Below are 23,618 nucleotides of genomic sequence, written 5' to 3'. Positions count from 1 at the left end.
GGAAAGGAGTATGAAAATAACTGAACTATAAGAACAAAGACGAAATTTGAATAATATTATGTCAAGCTTAAATTTTTAAATATTTGATATCAAAAGGTAAAATTGGAGACATAATTGTTGAAATGTACAATTTAAAACAAATTTTGAGAGAAGGTGAGTATTGCGGAACATGATTTTGTAATTAGGAACACAGAAAAGGGAGACGTGAGGGAGTCATGAAAGAGGGTTATGGAAATAATACTTAAGAAAATGAACTATTTTCTTTTTTGTGCTTTTTATGTATTTCTTACTTGTATTTTTGTATGTTTTCTATGCTTTCTTTTTGTCTTTTTTATTTAAGTTTGTTGTATTGTTTGAATTGCTTAAAACCTTTAATAAATATTTTATATAAAAAAAAGGAACTGGATCTCTCCCGCACCCCCTGTGCGCGCCGACCAATCCATCAACTAATTAAACAGACTCACTTCCTTTCCTTACTTAAGGGCCATTACATGCATTCAGAAAAGATGTTCACAGCTCCCCAATGAGTGTTCCTGTGTGATACAACAAAAGGTTTTTGCAGATGTAGTGTTATTTGTAGATGTCCTCTTAAACCATCTTAAGGTGTGTAAATCTAAAAGAATGTAACTTTGTAAAGTAACACCAAGAAATTATCACACTCGTACCCAGTACCGCTTCTTAAGTGCACATCAATTTAGGTAGTCACATCAAAAGATTTCCCCCTGTAAACGTATCTCATATATAAAAAGACTCCCACACAATCAATTACCAGCTGGAGAGAAATGGCAAAATTATACATCTGTTTATTACAGTCACAGCAATGTCTTTTATGCATAACTCCTGAAGCTTTTACTCTCTATTGTAGAACTTAAGAGCTAGAATTAGGATGGATATTAGCAGTCCCTCCAGACTTCTTTTTTATTGTGTTCATTTGTTCCCATGAGGGTATACTGTTCGTGCCTGCAAAAGTTTTGCAGCATGTCCTGCAACTTGCTGCTGAAATCCTGTAACTTTTTATACCACAAATGTTCTGGGTCCTTTTCTGTCTCCCCTCTGTTGTACTTTAGTGCAAGAGTGCCCCTCCAGGTGACAATAATGTTATAACATTGGGGAAGCACCACAGAACAATTAACATAGTGGAATGATGTGTGGACAAAATACACCCACTCCTAATACGCTATTGTTGCATCAATGACATGTTGCTGAAAACACCCTTTAAAAAAGCAGTCTTGAGGGGCCCAATGATATTATTTGTAGGACCCAGAAATTTCAGGAGGAAATTATTTTCCAGGAAGTAGGAACTGAAGCTGTATATACAAACACGCTGAACATACCGTATTTTTTGCTCTATAAGACTCACTTTTTCCCTCCTAAAAAGTAAGGGGAAATGTGTGTGCGTCTTATGGAGCGAATGCAGGCTGCACAGCTATCCCAGAAGCCAGAACAGCAAGAGGGATTGCTGCTTTCACTGCGCAGCGATCCCTCTTGCTGTTCTGGCTTCTAAGATTCAGAATTTTTTTTTTCTTGTTTTCCTCCTCCAAAAATTAGGTGCGTCTTGTGGTCTGGTGCGTCTTATAGAGCGAAAAATACAGTATATCTCTGGCACACTGCTAGGAAACAGCAGAAATTACAGAATGAAAGCAGGCATGTGGTTCCCTCTTCCCTTACTCCATAGCCTCCAACACCTGCACCCTTATAAATCAGGGGCTCCCTTTGCAGGGGGAGAAAATGCTAACAAAATGCACTTCCCCATTTCAGCATGTCGCCTGTGGATTGGTCAGCACACTAGAGGAAAAACAGCTCCAGTTCTTTTTGATAACAAAACCCATCTCATGTTCAGCCTATCTTCTTGGTTTCTTGTTCATTTTATTCTGTGGCCGTTCCTAATATGAAGTGGCAACAAAGCCAGGTTTGCATCCAAGGGAGCACCCAGGAGACAACTGCAGACAGTCCTTACTCTTGATGAATGTACTTGTGATGCAACTGCTTCCAAAGTGTGTTTGTCTCATTCACAAATTATCTTTTTAAAGGTGTATTCCCATAACTGAATAAAACACAAGCCTAAAAATGTGACCCCTTTAAGGGGCAAGAACTGTAGCTCAGTGGCACAACATTTATCTGCAGATCTTTGGTTCAGTTCCTTGCATCTCCAGATAAGGGCTGGGAAAAGCTCCTGCCTGAAACCTTGTGATCAGTGAGGGCTCATCTACCCTTCTGCTTGTCCCACTGGAAAACCTGATCTTTACTGCTGAATCACAGCAAACATCAATCAGGTTTTCTGACCCAAGCCAGGAGGAGCCTGGGTCTCTCTCATTTTCTGTTTTCTGTCTCTTTGTCCTAGTGTTCTGTTCCATATGCTGTAGTGTTAAGTTTTGGTCTTATAAGTTTGTAAGCTTTATTGGTTTTTTGCTGCAACCGGTTTCTTATGGACTGCGCCAACCCTAACTGTATTGGATTTTTGACCATTTATGCTTATTTGCCTTCAGTACAGTCATACTTCGGGTTGAAGTAGCTTCAGGTTGAGCATTTTCGGGTTGCGCTCCACGGCGACCTGGAAGTAACGGAATGTGTTCCTTCTGGGTTTCGCCGCTCGCGCATGCGCAGACGCTCAAAATGATGTCACGTGCATGCGCAGAAGCAGCGAAACGCGACCCGTGCACGTGCAGATGCGGGTTGCGTTGGCTTCAAGATGCGAACGGGGCTCCAGAACGGATCCCGTTCGCATCCGGAGGTACCACTGTATCAGTAAAAGCTCTGCTGGGTGAAGTACAATTGCCTCTGGTCTATTTTTTTTAGGAACTCTGCTATGTGTTTAAGTTTTTTCCTCCTCCTTTCTGCGCAACAAGACGTTTGCTCCAATTCAGTGGTAAAGAGCGGGTTTTCCTAGGAAAAGTGGGGACAAATGGAAAACCTCTCAGACCTGAGCTTTCTAAGCATGAAACGGAGCTAACTGGACCAATGGTCTGACTCCCGTGGACCTATAATGTGTGAAGTAGCCTGCTGTCAAATTTTACAGTAGAGTCTTCAGAGCATGAGAAGAGCCTGCTGGATCAGGCCAGGGGCCCATCTGGACCAGACCCTGACCTCACAATGGCCAACCAGGTGCCTGTGCTAGCAGGACTCAAGCCCTCTCTTCCTGAGGATTCCAGCAAATGGTATTTGGAAGCATTACTGCCTCCAGCTGTGAACCAGTTATGCAGGTCTGCTAGATATGTCCTTATATAGCACACTCATCAACAACTGCAAAAGATTCCAGAGAAGACAAATGTAGTCATCCAAGTAGGAATCCTGCTTATCCAAACTGTAGATTATTCAAATATTTTTTATGCCCTTGGACCATCTGGAGAACAAAATATATCATCGCATGTTCTTGTAAACATGTGAGTTCCTAATTTTGAGTTATGTTGATTTTGTTGAAGCTATGTCCTTCGGTTTCAGCGTGAATCATGGGTCTGTGATTTGTTATTTACAGTACTTACATAGTGTCCAGGTTTGTACTTTATGCTTTTGACATGTGCAAGACAGATGTCTGCTTTATCGGTTTTTGGAAGATAGAGAAGCAAAAAGAACAGCAAGGGGGGAAAGACAGTTGGACTTGATTCTTTTATAATACTTGCTTTCCCATTGTTCTGATTCTTCCCTGTTTTAGCCCTATTCCAAGGAGGTGGTGGTGGGGTTTCACTTTTGTTACTCTTAATTGCACAACTACCATTATCCCAGCCCCACCTTAAGAGGAGACTTTTATTTATGTATGTTTACATTTTCCACATCTCCTTTACAAAATTAATTGTTCAAGATAGTTCACAACAATAAAAAGCAATTGATCTTCGCTAATTCATTTTTATTTATTTTTCGCTAGTAGCAAATTTATTTCAACTGGCCTATTTAACCAGATAAAAGTTTACCTGTACTGTATTTGTTAAGTTGGTTGTCTGAGCCATTTTCACAATGTTCTCTAATTAATTGTGCATTCACTTTGGCTTTGTTAGTACTTTTTCTATTTTTATGTTGGTATATTTATATCCCTTACACCCCAGCCTAATTATTCTCCCTTGGTTGTTTTGACACTGAAAATTCAATATCTTCCATTCACCCCCTCCCCTAATTTGTGGTTTGAAATCGCTAGGCAGGTTTGTCTCATTTAATCTTTCTGAATAATTATGCACTCGTTCCTTTCACTCCCCTGATCCATTTTCTTTTTCTCCTCTGAATTGCTCTAATTTGAGTTAATGTAAGTTAGCCGAAGAGCTGCAACCAATTCATTAATGAATGTATTAATCTCTGCCAGATATTCTCAACCCAGAGAGTCCCAAATACATTAGGTTGCTGGTGCCCAGGACTTTTGTGAATGGAGGCATAGCCAGAGAGAGAAGTAAAATAAGATCAATGTGGCATGAGATGTCCTAGGTGATAAATCATACTGGGGAAGAGAAGAATCAATCCTGATCATAATCTCTGCCTGTCCAGCTATTACACTACATACAGGTTTAATTTGTGGCAAGTGTTACAGTCATTCAACCAGGCAGAATGAAGTCCAGTATCTTTACCTTCACAAGTGAGCTTATTGGATGAGAGCACATAGCCAGTGTCACAGGTTTGGCAAGTGAAGGAACCCTGGGTGTTAGTGCAGATTCCCTGAGGGCAGGCTGCGTGTGAGGCACATTCATCAATATCTAGAGAGGAAAGAACAGACAGTTAGTGATGGGGGATACTGGTCAAGACAGTGTGCCCAAGGAAAAATTCATTCATATTGCAGACTGCCTTGGCAGCATACTCTCAGAAACCTATCTAAAAGGACAGAGTTCTGCCGTTACTCCCTCTAAAACTCATTTCAGAAGCTCATTTAAGTTTCAGAAGCTCATTTAAGTTTCTCCAGCTCAAAGGTTAGGCTTCTTCTGTAGGCGCTCTGCTGTTTTGAAGTAGCTGATGGTGGTTCTGTCCACGCTTGTGACTGAAAAGCAGAAATAGAGAATTGTTTTTGCGTATGAGTGTGTATTTTTGAATCGCGTTAGCCAGATTGATTTGTATGCTGTCGGGGGATTCTTGTTGTTGTCTTGTTAGGCTGTGGATGTGATAAAGGTGAACCAAGCGGGGGGGGGGGAGAAGTAGATTCCTAAGCAAGTCCCAGCTGCACACAAACCATACATGTGAAGCACACAACCCTTCCAAAGAATCTGGGGAATTGTAGCTTGCCTCTCACAGATCAACAGTTCCCAGCACCCTTGAGAAATTACACTTCCCGGGATTCTTGCAGAGGGGAGCTATGTGCCTAAAGCTTCAATATTGTTGTCCTAGAGCAATTCCCACTGGGGGGAAAACTTTAGAGCCAATCTAGAAGAACAGCAGGACAGACTTGATGAGGAAGTGGAGGAAGTGGGCAGAATAAATAAACATATAAGATAGAAAAACCTTGTTAAATTGGACCAAAGTCCAGGAGTCTAACAGGAGTCAACCAGTTGCCGCTGAAATCTCCCTAGAATATGAAGGTGATGAAAAACCCCAGTTATTTATCGCTAGCAACAGGTATTAAGAGACACTGTCTCTGTACAGGGAAGTTGCTGTTATTGCTGTTGTTGTTTTAATTTATTACCTACCCTTCACCCTGAGCTCCCAGTGCAGGTTACAACAATTCAAAATAATTTAAACACTTTGACAAACAATTTAAAATAAAATAGGGTGGTGTTCCTAAATATATGCACCTCACATGTCAGTGGTTAAGAGGTTTAGCTAGCATGGCTGATATGATGTATGTGCAGAATATGAAGCCCTGACTAAACAATCCACTTTCTTCAATGAAGCAGATTGCCAATAGTTATCAGCTAAGCCTGGGAAAGGAAAACAGTGGTCCTCATTGTTGCTAGAGTACAACTCCCATCATCCCTGACTATCCCTGACCTATGGTCAGAATAAGGTTGTGGCTACATGCTTCAGGCCAATGTGGTTAAACCACAGAGCCTAGGACTTGCCAATCAGAAGGTCGGCAGTTCAAATCCCCGCGATGGGGTGAGCTCCCGTTGCTCAGTCCCTGCTCCTGCCAACCTAGCAGTTTGAAAGCACGTCAAAGTGCAAGATAAATAGGTACCGCTCCGGCAGGAAGGTAAATGGCATTTCCGTGCACTGCTCTGGTTCGCCAGAAGCAGCTTAGTCATGCTGGCAACATGACCCGGAAAAACTGTCTACTGACAAACGTCGGCTCCCTTGGCCAGTAAAGCAAGATGAGCGCCGCAACCCCAGTGTTGTCCACGACCGGACCTAACGGTCAGGGGTCCCTTTACCTTTACCATGAAGAGGAAGCTTCCCTGCTCACCACACCTGGCTACAGAATATACCTTCGCACGTTCTTCCATCCCTTGACGCAATATAGCCAATGCCACAAGCCACACAGGAGAAGGAACCCTCGGAGTTGAGACAGAGTCCTCTAGGGCAGGCGTTGTGGGTTGCACACTCATCGATATCTAGAACAAACAAATTATAGAGACAGGGAACAAAGTTTTGATCTATGAGCAATGGACACTGAGCCTTATAGATCAACAGCCAGAGAAGACAAAGAACTCCATGCACGGAAAGGCGTCGAAATGACTGCACGCAAAGTAAGGTGGTCACAGAAGCCTGCGAGAGTCAAGAGCTTGCTACATTGGCAGCATTTTCCACTGCACACCGTAGCACAAAATATGAAAAAACCTCTGGGAGCACTTAGAGCCAGCTTGATACATAACGCCAGCAATCAAAATTAGGAACCATGGGAAGGCCTCCAGAAGCATGTGGAAAACTCAGTGCAGAATCTGACACCCAATGCAATGAGGAGATAACAGGATTGCAATGGCAGAGGGCAGAAGCAGCTAGAATTCTGCATGTGACACATCTTCAGCAACCTGCTAGCCACTGACTGAGCTGCAGGATGTCATAGAAAGCTCATGGTTCTATCTATGCAGAAGCATTACAGCTACCACCAAGCAAGTAGGCAGTCAGTTTTTCTGCAAGCTTTCTTCCTATTATTTTCAGATCAGACACGTGTCCCTTTTCTGCTCAGTAAAGCTGTTGTTCTTGCTTAAGCCAAGTTTTCTTCTTGAATCTTCTTGGCTCTTGCTTCCCTGGACCCAGACACCTGTTCTCCTGCCTTGCTATTACAATCCTTGCCCCCTTCGCACTTTTTTAAGTCCTTCACAGCTGCATTCTAGTCCCGGTTCTGCTTCACCTCCCGTTCAGTCATCTGGCAATTGTCCAGCCTACCATGCCCTAGATGCTTCTTGATTTGCAGTCTATTGTTATTGTTTTTTTACTTATTATTATTCATTAAATTTGTATATCGCCCTTCATCCGAAGATCACAGGGCCTTTCGCAACATGAAAATACAAAACAAGAAGACAAAATACAATACAGAAACAAGTGCGACAACAAAGCAATAATCCCTGCAAACACATTTGAAAAGACGTAGAATGTTAATCAGCCAAAGCCAAAAGCCAGGCAGCAAGTCCCAGAGTGGACCTATTCACAGACCCAAAGTAATATACAGATAATATATATAGACAATCTGTACAGGTCTAGAATGCATATAGCAGAGACATCACCTTGCCGACAAAGGTCCATATGGTTAAAGCTATGGTTTTCCCAGTAGTAATGTATGGAAGTGAGAGCTGGACCATAAAGAAGGCTGATCGCCGAAGAATTGATGCTTTTGAATTATGGTGCTGGAGGAGACTCTTGAGAGTCCCATGGGCTGCAAGAAGATCAAACCTATCCATTCTCAAGGAAATCAGCCCTGAGTGCTCACTGGAAGGACAGATCCTGAAGCTGAGACTCCAGTACTTTGGCCACCTCATGAGAAGAGAAGACTCCCTGGAAAAGACCCTGATGTTGGGAAAGATGGAGGGCACAAGGAGAAGGGGACGACAGAGGATGAGATGGTTGGACAGTGTTCTCGAAGCTACCAGCATGAGTCTGACCAAACTGCGGGAGGCAGTGGAAGATAGGAGTGCCAGGTGTGCTCTGGTCCATGGGGTCACGAAGAGTCGGACGCGACTAAATGACTAAATAACAAGAATACATATACAAGCTGCATATCTGCATGACGCCAAGCAGCCAAACCCATGCTGATGGGTGGGGGGTTAAGCAAAAAAATAACAGATGGCAGAGAGTGGGACTCGCCCCTGGCCGTATTAGTTCCTGACTGTGCTTTAATCACAGGGCTGGTGTGGGCCATCCATATACCTCAACAAGGAATGTCTATCATAAATCAAGAGAAGTCAGGAACTGAGTGAGGGGATTGCATTTAGGGCTTTTACCAAAACACTATTTATTACGGTATTTTGTTTTTTAAAAAAACCATCACAGTCTGCCCTGCATCAGTGCTAAAATGAGGAGATGTACAACAAAATAAACTAATTACATACTGAATTTATGCCTAGACAAAAACAAAACAATAAGGATCTATAAGCATTAGCTATTCACTGGTGCAGGACATCGGCAGCGTCCCGGCATGTTAGGAAAGGAGCTGGGATTAGCACACTTATCAATGTCTGCAAAGGGATCCATATTTGTTCAGATTCCAGAAAAGACAAATGGAGTTCAATCTGTTCCTCCCAGGCCTCCGCAGCCACTTTCACTTCATCTTCACAACAAATTTTGACAAAAGAAGAGATTGTGAGACCCCGAGTGATGTAAATAGGCATTGAGCTTTGCTGAAATTGCTGCACCACACAGAGGCAGTTAAACACCTCTGGTCTTAAGAGTGCTCCCTCAGGAACCAGCTCCTGAACCTACAAACAGCGCCATCTGCAGCACAGTTTCAGCACTTGCTGAAACCTGCAGAGAAAGGAGAACCTTGAGGGGATCTGGAGGAAACGGAACACACAATGATGCAAGAGGAGGGAAGTAGAATTTTCAACTTAGTCATTGTAGGGAAAGACCTGCCAAAAAACTTGAAAAACATCTTCATGTATGTGACAACAGCCGCGAGAGTTCTGTTAGCACATGGATGGAAGACTGAAGACACCCCAACTAAAGAATCATGGCAAGGAAAATTGACGGACTATGCAGAACCTGCAAAACTGACATATAAGCCACGGGACAAGGATAACTGTGACTTTAAGGATGAATGGGAACCCTTTACAAAGTATCTGAAGATGCAACAAAGCGAACTGGACTCCTTGGCAGGTTTTGAATAAGCATTCACAAACTTTTTATTGATAATAATCAGCTAAATAGTTTGAGGATCTATACAACTTTGTAACATGCAGAAAACAGCATTCTTAGAGAAACCAAAGACTGGAACTGAGGGAAGTCGGGGGGGGGGAATGGGGGGGGGAACAAGGATGATATGTTTTTGGAAAATATGTCTTGTTATAATTTTGAATTAAAAAAAACACCTGTCTGAAAGTAAAAAAAAATCAACTTAGTCTCGCTGGATTGAGGAAACTAAATTGGCTAACACACACACACACACACACACACACACACACACACACACACACACACACAAACACACACAAACACCCCTTAGCTACAAATCAGGAAGCCCTTGGTTTGAAACTGTGGCCTACTGTCGAACTCACACAGTGCCTTTAAGAATAGCAGGGAAAGGACCAGAATTCAGCAGCAAAACACATGATGTGCATGCAATTCAATCCCTGATATCATCAGATAAAAGGACCAGGTTGCAGAACAGACAACACTGAGCTAGATGAACGCATGGGAAGCTGCCTTACACCCGGTGAGACTATGTTCTTAATCCTCCACTTCTCATCCTCAGCCCCTTGATCTGAATAGGCAAAATGGCCAGTGAAAATAACAATATTTGTCTGTCTTGTAAGATAATGGTAAGGATGACAACAATGTAACATATATGAATAACTATGAATAAGGGCTCATCCAGATTTCCTTTTGTGGCACAGGTCTTTCCAGTTTTGTGTACAAGTGTGTGTGTGTGTGTGTGTGTGTGTGTGTGTGTTTGTCCCACTGCTTTCCCCAGGAGAACCTGTCGTTTACCACTGAACCAGAACAAGCAGCAATCAGGTTTGCTGTAGATAAGCTTTATTTCAATAAAATGTTGAAATCTTTTAAACCCCCAAATATTTCTAAACCCCCAAACCAGGAGGCTTCATTCCCTGCCTACAAAGAAACCCAACAACCACATTTTAATACTCTTAAACTGTTTCTTAAAAGGGAATTCTGGATACCTCCCTGTATATGCATGTCACTCTTATACCAACCTGGCTATATTTCAGTGCAGCAACCAAGCCATGTTGCAAAAGGAGAGGAGAAGCAGCAAAGGGGAAGGCGTGTGGGTTTCCTCCTTTTCCCCAGCAGAGGGCAGCCTCTGTCCAGCACATACTATATTCTGCTGCTTTTGTTTGTGTTTGCTGCCCCCTTGTAGCCAGGAGAGGTAATAACTCCACGCTAAATCTAATCTCAATGAGTGTAGCAAATGAGATGAAGCATCCTTCTAAATAAGCATTTGCTGAGGATGCAGATGTGCTGTGTTAGTAAGAAGTGAAAGTAAAGCCCAAGTGGATATTCAAGGAGATAATTTTTTGCATGCAAATATACAAGTAGCTTCGGAATAGTCAAGTTACCAAAAAAAATAGGATTTTTGCACACTCACCTTCACACTGTCCCCTGTGACTCATGGTGTAGCCTATTTTGCACTCACAGAGATAAGAGCCAGGTGTGTTGACACACTGCCCTCCACGACAAACATCTGGCTGGTCACACTCATTTAGATCTGTTAACACAGAGAGATATGTCCCTTCAACAAAAGGACTGGATCCAAAGAGCTCTGGCATAGTTGTGGGCCCAAGCAGCTAGATAGCATCACCTCCACTACCTATACATTACCACCCAAGCCTATTAATTAATTTGCACCCCTCCTCAGTGCAGGATTCAGCATTATAGCAAATGCAAACACAGCATTTTTGTATGCCCATATTAGGGCTTTCCACACTTCCTCTCGTCCTGCTGCTTCCCCCTGGTGAAAGCTGCTGAATCGGATGGGCATTTGCTCAGATTTAGCACTAAAGAGCAGGTTTTACCTGGGAAGGGAGTGGGGCAAGAGGGAAACCACTTGAGCCCATGCCTAGAAACCACTCGCACCCACACTTTCTAGGCAAGGGACAAGCAAAAGTGTGGGTGAGTCCTTACTGTTGCTCTTCCAATTGTTTATCACCACCTTGCTGATGCATTGCAGTGGTACCTCAGGTTACATATGCTTCAGGTTACATACGCTTCAGGTTACAGACTCTGCTAACCCAGAAATAGTGCTTCAGGTTAAGAACTTTGCTTCAGGATGAGAACAGAAATCGTGCTCCGGTGGCACGGCAGCAGCAGGAGGCCCCATTAGCTAAAGTGGTGCTTCAGGTTAAGAACAGTTTCAGGTTAAGAACAGACCTCCAGAACGAATTAAGTACTTAACCCGAGGTACCACTCTATTCACTGTCCTACCCCTAAGAAAACTGAAAGTGATCTAGTGTAATGACAAAGCCATAAAAGAACAAGGAGGATGTTGTTAGGATTTGCTGAAATAACTTTTGAAATTGGGATGTAGAAAGGGGAGGTATGGGGAAGTCGATGAAGTAAGGTTTAAGGAAAAAAAGGATGTGAAATTATACATGTCTGTTTGTTTGTGTGTTTGTTTGTTTGTTTATGTCTATAAAAACTTTGTAAAACCAATAATTTTTTTTTAAAAAAAGAACAAGGAGGATGACAACTTTCAGACCACTCAGTCTAGTTTCTGTTCCCATATGTAAGCACTAATGAAAGACGTAGGAAAAGTTGCCAGAGGAAGTTTTCTTGGACACAGAGAAGAGAGCAGAGCTGTTCCACTCCAAGGAGGCAGAGAAGGAAAAGTTCCAGTTACAAGACAGATCAAAAGCACACTCCTCTGCCTCTAATCTGAAAATAGATGCAGAGAAACTCGGTCAGGCAACTTGCTTTATCTTCTACTGGTGGGTGCCACAAAAACATAACTCACCCTGACATGTTTGTGTGTTCTGTGAGGTGAAAAGGGTGTACCCAGAGAAACAGAGACAAGAATAGGAGCCCTCATTGTTGAGGCAGTGGCCCTTCCCATTGCATGGATTTCTCTCACATTCGTCAACATCTGAAACAAGAGGAGATAATCAAAGTCAGCTGGCATTACTATGCACCTCTGCCCTTCCTTCCTAGAGGTAGCCCAAGGGCTGTAAAACTGTAGACTGGAATCTAAAGACCATGCATGAAGTTTCCTCATCATCCTATGCTCTGGCACTTCCCAACTGCATTCTCTGAACTTTCAAGTGGTCCTTTGGATGGTACCTCGCTGCCCCAAATATACAATTCTCCCATAGAAACAAAACCAGGTGTCAATGAAATACCAATGCAATAGGAGTGACTTGGATGCTGTCGGTAACCAGGGTAACACAAACAGGCATATCCTCCTGGCAAGTTCACACAGCTGCCTGGGCCACAGATGTTGGGTGAAGAGGAGCAGGCACTCATTTCTGAGAATGAAGAAAGAGTATTGTCAGGAGACAAGCAGTGAACACAGTGATTTATCGGTTTTTAAAGCACATGAATTGTCCAAGGCCCTGGGAAGGCTTGTAAGCTGTCAAGGTGATTCTGAAGACCTCTTCCTAAGTTCTTACTGATTTACATAATTGACTGCCACAAGATGTGGCAATAGCCATTGGTTTAAATAGTGCCAAAAGGGGATAGCATGGTATGCGCTGAACGATCAGTGTACAAAATTCTGCTTCCAGTAGTTTCCACTTTGGATTGCATCAATTCATTGTCAAGCTCATCAGGACAGTGGTACTCAGCAAGAGCTGAATAACAGCCACACCTCTAAACAGTCTTGGGGCTCATCCAGACTTCCTTTTGGAACACACTTTTCCAGGCACAGGTCTGTGTTTTCAAGAGTTTGGGGGGGTTGCCCCAGAGCTTTCCCCACAAAAAAGCATCATTTACTGCTGAATTGAAGCAAATAGCAATGCACAGAAACCCAATTGCTATTTCTCCCATCCAGTGAAAAAACACAGGTTTTCCTGGGGAAAACGCTGGGACAAAAAACCCCAACAACATTCAGACACAGAGCTTTAAAGCCCAGACCTGTGCCTAGAAATGTGGCACAAAAGGAAGTTGGGATGAGCCCTTAAAACTATCTCGTCATCCAACCAGCTTGAAAACAAACCCACTCAGACAAAAAGGCTATTGAGAGCCAGACTGTGAGAGAGGTTCTTTCCAAGAAAGTTTAACACAAAGTGTAAGGACATTGGTAGAACTACCAGACATTAGACAATGCTGAAATAACACAGCTGCCATTATCTAAGCAGTAAACATATTGTCTCTTGAGGTCACAGAACTTCCCACTCCACCAGAAAACCCCTATGACTCAGCTCTGTAAAGGACAAGAGACATTTTGCACATTTTCCTGTCCTGCCTATTCAACAGCAGAGGTCCTAACTCTTCTGATCTTTGCCATGCCATTGTCCATAAGTGCTCTTTTATTATATAAAAGGGACTCTGGTTTTACTTCTGTGTTTGCTAGGAAGAGTCTATTTGATGCTGTTTGGTTTCTAGACACTTTCCCTGCAGACTGTGTGCAGCCTGGAAATAAGTATCTGGCAAGACTATGCTTGTCTGGGCCAAATTGGGAGCCCAGTCACCTATGTCATGAGGATCAAAGGGAAATTCACTGTGTCTTTCAAATACTAAAACACACACTATATGAAGCGTGGCCCAGCTGTTCTTTCCAAGTGAAGCTAGATAGTGCGAAACCTCTTTTTGAACTAGCATAAAAGCTAAAAGGCTGAGCTGTGAACCAGGAAGCACCTAGTTCAAATATCATCTGTGCCACTAGGTGGTTCTGGGCTAGCCTTCTCTCGGGTTCAAGAGGTTTTCTATTTGTCCCATGCTTTCCAGGCATGGGTCTCAGCAGTTCTCTGTTTGCCTTACCACTTTCCCAGGGAAAACCTGCTCTTTACTGCCGAATCAGAGCAAACATCCATCCGCAGAAAACCTGATTGATGTTTGCTCCAATTCAGTGGTAAAGAGCAGGTTTTCCCAAGGGAGAGTGGTGGGACAGGTGCGGATGAGACCCAAGTCTTTCATTTTACAGTATGAGGAATAATAATACAGGGTTGTTGTACACATTGCTGAGATAAGGTCTGCGTAGTGCTTTGAACACCGAAAAAGCATCATATGCTAAGTATAACAGTTATTTGAAAATCTACAGGGATTTAAGGGGAAAAGACCCAGAATGGGATAGAAAAAGCTATGCGAGGAGGCTATTTTCACAAGTAATACTCAAAAGCTATTATTAGGCTGGAATGCATCTTTTATAAGTGTTATTAATACAGTACAGAAAGCAGAAGCAGGAAAGAAGATTAATGCACATACAGTTTTAAAATTCAGGCCAATGTAAGTTTTCATTGGAATTTTTAAAAAGTCAAGAAATGCAAAAATTAAAAGAACTACCATGTTTGAAAATAAAGCAAAGAGATTGCTACATTTCCTTTTAAAATCAGTAAATCATATCTTTCTCCTGCAGCCTGGTCTCTTGTGTGAACCATATGAAATGTTTCATCTGCTCTCTGCTTCCCTTGCCCAGGCAAACCCTGAGCGGTTGGCCAAAAACAAACCTCAGCCATGAGCTGTGGCTTGTTTGGAGTTAAGACAAAACACAAGACCAAGTTTGCATGTAATGTTAAGCCAAACCATAGCTTAGCTCTCAATAGTCTGGAAGCAGCAGCGGTGGCAATGAGGGAAGAACAAAGTAGCCACAAATTTTGGTTTGTGCATCAGCAGGCTTAGTTTGGCTTTTTTAAAGCACAACTCCACCCAAAAGAATCATGGGAACTGTAGTTTACCCCTCACAGAGCTACAATTCCCAGCACCCTTAACAAATTACAGTTCCCATGATTCTTGTTGTGAAGGGAAGTATAGAAATGTAATAATAATAATAATAATAATAATAATAATAATAATAATAATAATAATAATAAATAATACTGGGGCACTGCTGGCATACCTGGAAATAGTGTTGCTACCTCTGTTGGAGCAGCATTCTCCCCTATAGATCCTGGAAGTGGCTGGGCAGGAAAATGGGGAGAAATCTTTACAACATCCACTGCAAAAGATATAAAGAGAAGTGAAACCAACTATGACCCAATTTTATCATTATTTGTTTATTAAATTTGTATGTCGCCTTTCATCCGAAGATCACAGGGCAGTTTCACAACATAAAAATACAAAATGAGAATACAAAATACATAATAAAACAAAAACAAACCAATAATCCCCCCTCCCACAAACACATTTAAAAGGACATAGAATGCTACTCAGCCACGGTTATAGGGACACATTTTTGCCTGGCGCCTAAAGATACGTAATGAAAGCAGCAGGTGAGCCTCCCCGGGGACAGCATTTCACAAATGGGGAGCCACCACAGAAAAGGCCCATTCTCATGTTGCAGGATCTGAGTCAGTTCATATGAGGAGAGGCAATTCTTGAGGTAGGTACTGCGATCCTGAGTTGTTTAATGTTTTATAGGTCAAAACCAGCACTTTGAATTGGACCTGGAAGCTATTTGGCAGCCAGTGCAGTCGGGCCAGAATTAGTGTAATATGCTCAAACTGTCTTGCCTCTGTGAGCAACCTGGCTGCCGAATTTGGCACCAGCTGAAGTCTCCAAACCATCTTCAGAAACAGCCCCATACACAATGCATTGCAGTAATGTTAGATAATGAGCAGGAATCCACTGGACAATGCAATCCTATGCAATGAATTCAGTGCAGCTTACTTGTGAATGTACATGAAATGTATAAACCTTGCAGATGGAACAGCAGGGAAGGAGTTGGGGGAGGTCAAAAGCTTTTACAACACAACAGTAAAAATAAAATTGTTAAAAGAGGCAATATAATAATCCATGAAACTTGACAGATATACAGCATCCTTAAACCTCATAATGTGTATTGAGTTTTGTATTAGCCGTGTGCTTTTAATTAATATTTATATATTGTTCTTTTTAGTGATCCCTATGCATTTTTGTATATTACCACCTGAGAATTGCTTCCCATGCTGATTATTAATTTTTCTAATAGTGCCGCCCTATGCACGTTTAACGTGGGAGCAAGTTTCACTAAACTCAGTCAGACTTGTGAGTAAACATACAGAGGATTGTACTGTAAATCAAACAAAACTTTTTTTAAAAAAAATACCCTATGCAGCAGCCTGTAAAGCTACAGCTAAAACACAAATACATTTCACAGAGCATCTTGTGAAAGATACAATATTTCCCAGACTCCTCCCACGCAGCAGACTCAGTGTCTGCCCAGTTCTTCTGCCCAGAAATAACCACGCAATAAACTATAGACCATATTTAGAAGAGCCCATTGAAAAAAAAAATCATTTTCCTTTTCCCAGGCACCAAAATTATCAGCACAGACTGAGATCTTTCATCCATTTTTTATTTTTTGGCCCCATTCTTAGTTACTGGATTCAGCAAGTTACTTTGCAATTTACCTGGGCTAATATCAGTTTCTTCGATAACATCCTCTGCATCCTGTGAACAAAAAATACAAATGCAATGATTGTCTGTACAGAAATCAGGCAGAATTCACCTAATCAGGAAGAAGTAATTTCCCCAGTATAGTAGCTTTCTTCTTTATCTATTCCCTCTTCAGCGTATTGTATCAATAGAGAAAGGTGTTGTTGCTGATTTACAATCCCCACAGTTTATTAAGATGAAAATATCATCCTTAGTGAAGTGCAATCACACCCCAAATTAGGTACCTAAATTTGCTCAAATTCATCTACAATTATCTCACTCCAGGTTCATTGACACACTAGTTTAATTCAAGTGTCCAGTTCCACATCCTCCAAGCCACAGATAGGGCTGTGGTGCAAGTCCAGGAACAAGATGCTTGAAATGGGCCTCTGATTTTCCCTCTTAATCTCATTCTACATTCTTCAGCATCTTGCAGCCAGACATGCGCACTGATTATCCATTTTCAGCAGGTGCCAAAATAGACACTTGGAAAGAAAGTAGCAGGAACATGAGATCAAACAGCTGCAAAAAAAAAAAATTCAGTGGGAAAAACCAACAGCTGTACAGGAAGACAATAAGCTTTATTCTCAATGTGTTTCAACAGAAATCTTCTCTCAAGGGGTGTGGTCTTTGCAAATAAAACAGCTGGATTCACTCGCCTTAGTACTGATGGCCAGAAAACTTCCTCCAGAAAACCTGTTTGTTTAGCATTTATCCTGATTCGAGTGCACAAAGCTTATATGGTGGATAGACTATTCCTGCTCTTAATTGAACATTCATTCTGATTTGTTTACGGGGTGGTTATTTATCAATGAGCATTCACCCTGCGTTCATCCAGATTTGCTTGCCGAGTGTTTACATGTCTTCTTGTTAATCATTTGTTCATTCTGCACTTTTCAGTGTATTTCCCCATTGCTTTTCTAACTGCAAGAAGTCTGTAGGCGGTTGGTTGTTTTTTTAAAGTGCACTTGTTGTCCTAGGTCAGTGTTTTCCTAACTTGGGTCTCCAGCTGTTTTCAGACTACAGTCCCCATCATCCCTGACCACTGGTCCTGCCAGCTAGAGATAATGGGAGCTGTAATCCAAAAACAGCTGGAGACCCAAGTTTGGGAAACACTGTGCTAGGTCAACAGAGCCCTTTAATCCACTTTAATTGAGCAAAGTTTTGGCATACACTTGAATCCCTCCCACAAAATACTGACAGTCTGGAGGCACCTTATGTTTCTGACAAAGGTCAACTATCTTCAAAATCATGACCGATGGACGTTTTCTGAGAAGGTGAGCAGATCCAATAGCCTTCTTTCATTGCAAAGACCACTTGCCTTTAAAGCATTTGTCCCAAATTGCATCTGCAATAAAGGGTGCTGGGGGTTTAAGATTTAATAAATAATAAAATTTGGTTGTCCCATGCAGCTGCTGTGGTGCTTTTTTCATTTTGGTTGTTTTTTGTGTTAGAGAGGAAGCCTCTGTCAAAGACAGAGAGATAAGGATAACATGGAATGTGACTTTCCCTGGTTCTCGATAACCTTTGGGGAGGTCTCTGGGATGCTTGTTGTCAGTAGTGCGAAAGAGTCTTGGATACATTAAGACACGGAATTGCATAAGGTGTTTTAAAAACTGGGCAATCAAACTCCTTCGCCTGCCAACACCTGAACTTCTGTTGCTCTGCCTATAACAGAGTTAACACTTCTCTAAATCTGCTGCTGACGGAGTCTTCCAAATTAACGACAGTAATTACACTTTTGGTGATAGGTGATCTTAACAACAACATAAATACATTAAATAATCAGGCTTTTGTTGCACATCTTTCTCCATTGTATCAATAAAACACAAAAGAAATGATGGAGCGCTCATACTATTGAAAAGAGATACTCTGAGACTTATCTTGGATATTAAGGTAATTCAATTCTGACATAGCACAAATTCCATCCAACAGCTATTAAAGAATTATAAGTCTATATTTTGACTTCTTACGGTACAGTCTTAAGTGGGATGGAAACTGGTGAATCAACTGCCACTTCTAAAGCTGTGCCACCTTTTGCTGGTTAAGGTGTTAGGTGTGTATGTGTGCATGTTTGTGTGCAGCGGATATATTGTCCTTCCCCCCACGTGATTTAAATCCACATGGTTTCCAGTGGAGAAAGGGGGGGGCTGTTCCAGGCTGAGGTGGGGGGCACTGGTTCTGGTGTCTCTTTCTAATGAATGACGGGGACTTGGATACAGCGGGTTGAAACTGCTGCCATCCTGTCCATGCCCTGCTCCTGGAATGCTTGTTTCAGGGTCCATCATCCTAACTGCCCTCCACAGAGATATGTGCCTGTGGAGGTATCTGCCAGGGCAGTGGAGGTCTCTGTAAAGGGTATGTCCCTCCACCAGAAAAACTCTTCTCCAGCTCCATCCCAACACCCTTTAACCAGCAGAAACGATTGCTGAATGGTGAAGTTAATTTCCCCATGCAATATGCCAGATGTTTCTGAATCCTTCTTTCATTTTCCTTCCTTCCTACCCCTCTTCAACCTACAGTTAGGGTTGCTCTAAAATGAAGTTAATTTCACTGCGCAATGTGGCTGACTTTTGAGAAGCATTCTTTCCTTTCCCCAATATGTCCCTAAAGCAATTTTAGCAGCTGCTAAGGTATCCATTATACACTTTGCTTCTTCCTGTCTTTCAAATGGCCCACTAAAAGTAGGGCTTGATTGTTCTCTGTTCTACACCTTAGGACCTGGTATATCACTTCTAAAAAACATATTTCAAGTCTTTATTTATTTTTAAATGAGGACTTTACAAGGATGAATTTACAAGGTTATCTTTGAACCCTAAGGTGGATCTTCCATATCACTTTTTATTAAAACTTCAGGAAGTATTTACTGAAAATGGTTTGTTCTTCGTTCATTCAGTTTTTAAACTACACATTTGCTATGCATATCCCAAACATTAAGGGTATGCTCACATTAGCACTTACTCTGTATTCCGTACACTCCCACTGCTATTTCTGAAGCCATACTCACATGGCATTAGCCACAATTCATATGGATCCTGTAGTTTCCTGACAAACACTGCTGTTTAGGCACACACCCCTAGAAACCAGCTTCAATCCAACTAGAAAATAGGATGTGGAGTAATGTGAATATTTCAGACAGTCATTGCACAGGTGCAGATGACAGCATCATGAACAAGAGGGGAATGGGGAAACCCAAAAAGTCATGTACATCAGGTAAAGGTATTCCTACCCCCTCTCTGACATGAACAACACTGTGCAAATGCGGTTTGAAACACAGCAAGGAAAAATGACTTCACTGCATTTTAAGCCTCTAACGTGAGCATAAGGTGCTAGCAGCAGAAATTTTACTCACCTGATCTTCTTCAGAATCCCCTGTAAAATGACATAAGAGAATTGAGTACATTAATTAAGTAAATTTGTAAGTGCAGTCAGAATTCACTTTGGAATTCAAATTCCCTTGTTTGGTTTTGCACAAATGCTGCTTTACACTTTATCACTGAGGTGTCACTCAGTAATGCCATTGCTCAAGACTTGAACTTGCTTGGTTGCTTCAGGGAAGCCTCTGTTTCCTTAGCTCCAGCCCTCCCCACTTCCCAGCAATGCTCTTTATTTGTTTTCTTACCCTTATATCCTGCCTTTCTTCTGTCCTGGAAACCAAGGCGGCACAGATGTGGTTCCCATGTACGTTTTTATTTATAAGATTTCTTACCCACCCTTCACTTTTAAGGTCTAGAGCAGCTTGGACCATTATAATCATACAATTATAAAACAGTTAATGTACATGGTTAAAAAAACAAGTAAGCCAATTCCAGAAAAAAAGGAGCACAGTCTAGATCAGGCATCCCCAAACTCAGCCCTCCAGATGTTTTGGGACTACAGTTCCCATCACCCCTGACCACTGGTCCTGTTAGCTAGGGATGATGGGAGTTGTACTCTGGAGGGCCGAGTTTGGGGATACCTGGTCTAGATTGAACAAAACAAAGAAGAGGTGGAGCCCACAAAAATGCCTTCATTATCAAGAGGCCAGGGTAGAAAGGTACATCTTCAGCATACAATAGAAGGTGTCTAATGAAGCTAGATGCTAGAACCCCATAGGTAGGGAGTTCTATAATGCTGAAAACAGCATTTTAAAAATTAATAGGATAATGCAGGTGAAGTGATTGAGCACTTAGATATGCTATATTAAAAGTAAGTATTTTTATTAGCATATCCATGATGGCAGCATTCGTTTCTGAGACCATTAGCCAGGTGCAAGGTACTTGGATATGCTTGGGACTACACCCTACACTCCCATCTTATACACATGAAGAGTGTGACGTGAACCTTCCCGAGATTCAAGAACAGTCAACAAGGCAAGGAAAATGGTCAGGCAAGATGGGCATTGGCATCCTGAAACATCTGAAGGATGCCATGTTGGCAACTTCTGTTCTACCCAAACCAGGGCCTTTTCTGTAGTGGCCCCCAAACCTTGGATTACCGTCCCCTCAGGATGATTAATTTGCTTGCCTCTCTGTCATCTTTTTGTAGCTGGGCAAAAGTATACCCTTTTTATGTTCTATGCATGTCCACATACCAAAAGGGGCAGTGCTGCCACATGCCACAGTGCAATGTGTGGGTGTTTGGGGTGGGACCAGCAGTGTAGCATGGCTGCCCCATTCACAACCTGAGTAGTGTGTGAAGGGCACTTGTCTTCACGATCTAAGCCATTTAAAGGAGTTTTAGTGGGGTAGGAGAGCTGAAAATAATGCCAATATATTTCACATCTGGCAACCAATGCGCCCCTTTGGTTTCAGATAAGTACATGGGTAGACGAGTCTCGAAAGCCTGTGACATGAATTTTCACGGCCTTCTAGCACCTATGGTGGCTCAATTACTGGAAGTGATGTACGGTATTTAGTGTTAAGTCTGGAAGTGTATACTCACTTCTGACCAAACTAAGCCTCCTACAGCAAAATATACATCAGTTTCCACTAGAGGGCCATGAAAATTTGTGCCCCAGGCTTTTTAGACTCGTCTACCCATGTATCCTAAAGGGCTCCTGCCCACCTAGCAGTTCAAAAGTACATCAAGTACAAGTAGATAAATAGGTACCGCTCCAGCAGAAAGGTAAATGGCGTTTCTGTGCGCTGCTCTGGTTTGCCAGAAGCAGCTTAGTCATGCTGGCCACATGACCCAGAAGCTCTCTGCAGACAAACGCCAGCTCCCTCGGCCTATAGAGTGAGATGAGCACGAAACCCTAGAGTTGTCCACAACTGGACCTAACGGTTAGGGGTACCTTTACCTTTACCTTTCTACCCATGTACTATCTGAAACCAAAGGAAGACATTGGTTGCCAGACGTGAATTTATTTCAGCTCTCCTACCCCACAATTTTTTGTTGCTGTGCTATTTCTTTTATTCTTGTTTGTTTTATTAAATGTTACTGTTTTGTTATCTGTTTCCACCATAATTGTTTTCATGCTAGTATTATTGAAGCTTCATCATGGAAGGAGGCCTGATGAACTAGTCTGAGATAACGCAGTCCTGATGGGCTTTCGTGTGCAAGATTAGAAGACTCTTGAAACCATTCCAACACTGGAAATTTGTGAACTGCCTGGATTTCACTCAAACCAGTTGGATTCACATGAGTATTACTTTACCCTTTCCTGCAGAGGTGTCAGCCCCTGGGAGCGTGTCGACGACATCGCCACGCAAGACCTCCTGCAGCTGTTGCTGCCTTACTACCCAGCTGGGAAGCCGGCCACTGTTTTTGCTCTGCTCCTCTGAGCTGAGCGGGAGCTCGTCTGCTTCTGCTTTTCTCATGGACATTCGAATGTCAGAGCTGGAGTAAGTGTAGCCGTGCCCTGCAGGGCAAATCTCCTTAAAGGCTTCTGCAAAGAAAGGAGAGAGATACAATCTGATGACACAGAGAAAAGGAAAAGCTACAAAAGTAATAGCCAAGAGCACAAAGACATCTCTCGCAATCTAATCCACTGGTAAGGATATTGTTGTTTTTCTGCTATCCCGTCCAGACATGCTGGGCCATGTTTCCTCTTCTTTAGTCTATTTAAGCTATCTGCCACAATCGAAACACAGTTCTCTGACATGGGTAAAACATGTTTAGACTACACCCACTTGGAACCAGAACTGAAGGCTGAAAGTTGCCAGCAAAAAGAAAGATGTTTGCAGGGCTGGGTGTGTTATTAGTAAATGCAAACTACTGTTAACCGATACTGGAAGCTGGCTGCCCTTTCTCTCAGAGTTGACAATAAAATATAACCACATGGAAACTCGCTGTGTGTGTGTGTGTGTGTGTGTGTGTGTGTGTGTGTGTGTCTCAAAGAGAGGCAGCTGTGTAACAAAAGGGCCAAGGGATCTACTGCTTGTTAAGGCTGCATAAGAGTTGAAGGTCAAATAAACAGACATAAAGTTCTGCAAGCCCCAAACCCCCTTTTAATTCATCACTGTAGGTTTTGGGCATATCTGATAGGGCCATCCACAAAGTTCATTTGGCAACACAGGCCCTGCCCTGCTTCGCAGCAGAGTGATGTAAACAAAAAAGAAACCCTGTACGTTAAAGAAGTTGGAAAGGATTAATGTTTATTATTAAATTAGCTAATTTAATAATAAATATCCACCCTTCCCAGCATCTTTCAGATACATTTTTTCCTTTTTGTTTACATTGTTGCTGCTTGGAACCACATAAAAAACAGGAAGCATCCAGAGTGAATCAGCTTGCTTCAGGCAGTGTCACAAAGGGCAGGGGACTAGATGAAGGCAGGAACTCAGTTGTTGCTGGACTACAACTCCCATAATCCCAAACTATTTGGCATGCTGGCTAGGGCTGATGGGAACTGGAGTCCAACAACATATGGCAGGCACCACATTGGTAACCCCTGTCAGAGTATCTACAAGGAGGTGCAGGAAGGGGCAAAGTCTTATTGTAAGGCAGTGTTATATGAGGGCTGAGAGGCCATACTTATAATTCTCTATTCCTCTCAGTTTGTCATGCTCTGCTTATGGTCTTTTGGGTGCTCAGTGATTCAGTTTCTATCTAATGCTATACGTTCACACTGCCTCATGACAAATAGTCAACAAGTGCCACTAGACTAATCTGGTTTC

General features: G+C 42.3%; 1 protein-coding gene across 1 annotated transcript in view; it reads right to left on the bottom strand.

The window, feature by feature from the left end:
• LTBP2 (latent transforming growth factor beta binding protein 2) overlaps positions 1-23,618 on the bottom strand; it is a 140,821-nt gene that overhangs the window by 16,702 nt on the left and 100,501 nt on the right. The window contains exons 12-20 of the mRNA XM_081207648.1: positions 22,157-22,387; positions 19,871-19,890; positions 16,494-16,533; positions 15,002-15,100; positions 12,348-12,473; positions 11,966-12,094; positions 10,601-10,720; positions 6,330-6,455; positions 4,548-4,673 (exon numbers count right to left, since the gene is read on the bottom strand). Of these exons, the coding sequence (XP_081063774.1) occupies positions 4,548-4,673; positions 6,330-6,455; positions 10,601-10,720; positions 11,966-12,094; positions 12,348-12,473; positions 15,002-15,100; positions 16,494-16,533; positions 19,871-19,890; positions 22,157-22,387 (1,017 nt within the window). The remainder of the gene's footprint in view (positions 1-4,547; positions 4,674-6,329; positions 6,456-10,600; positions 10,721-11,965; positions 12,095-12,347; positions 12,474-15,001; positions 15,101-16,493; positions 16,534-19,870; positions 19,891-22,156; positions 22,388-23,618) is intronic.

This window comes from Podarcis bocagei, assembly GCF_964188305.1.
Source record: "Podarcis bocagei genome assembly, chromosome: 1".
Taxonomy (NCBI): Eukaryota; Metazoa; Chordata; class Lepidosauria; order Squamata; family Lacertidae; genus Podarcis; species Podarcis bocagei.
The sequence above is the reverse complement of the archived record's forward strand: the minus strand, read 5'-3'. Positions and strand labels throughout refer to the sequence as shown.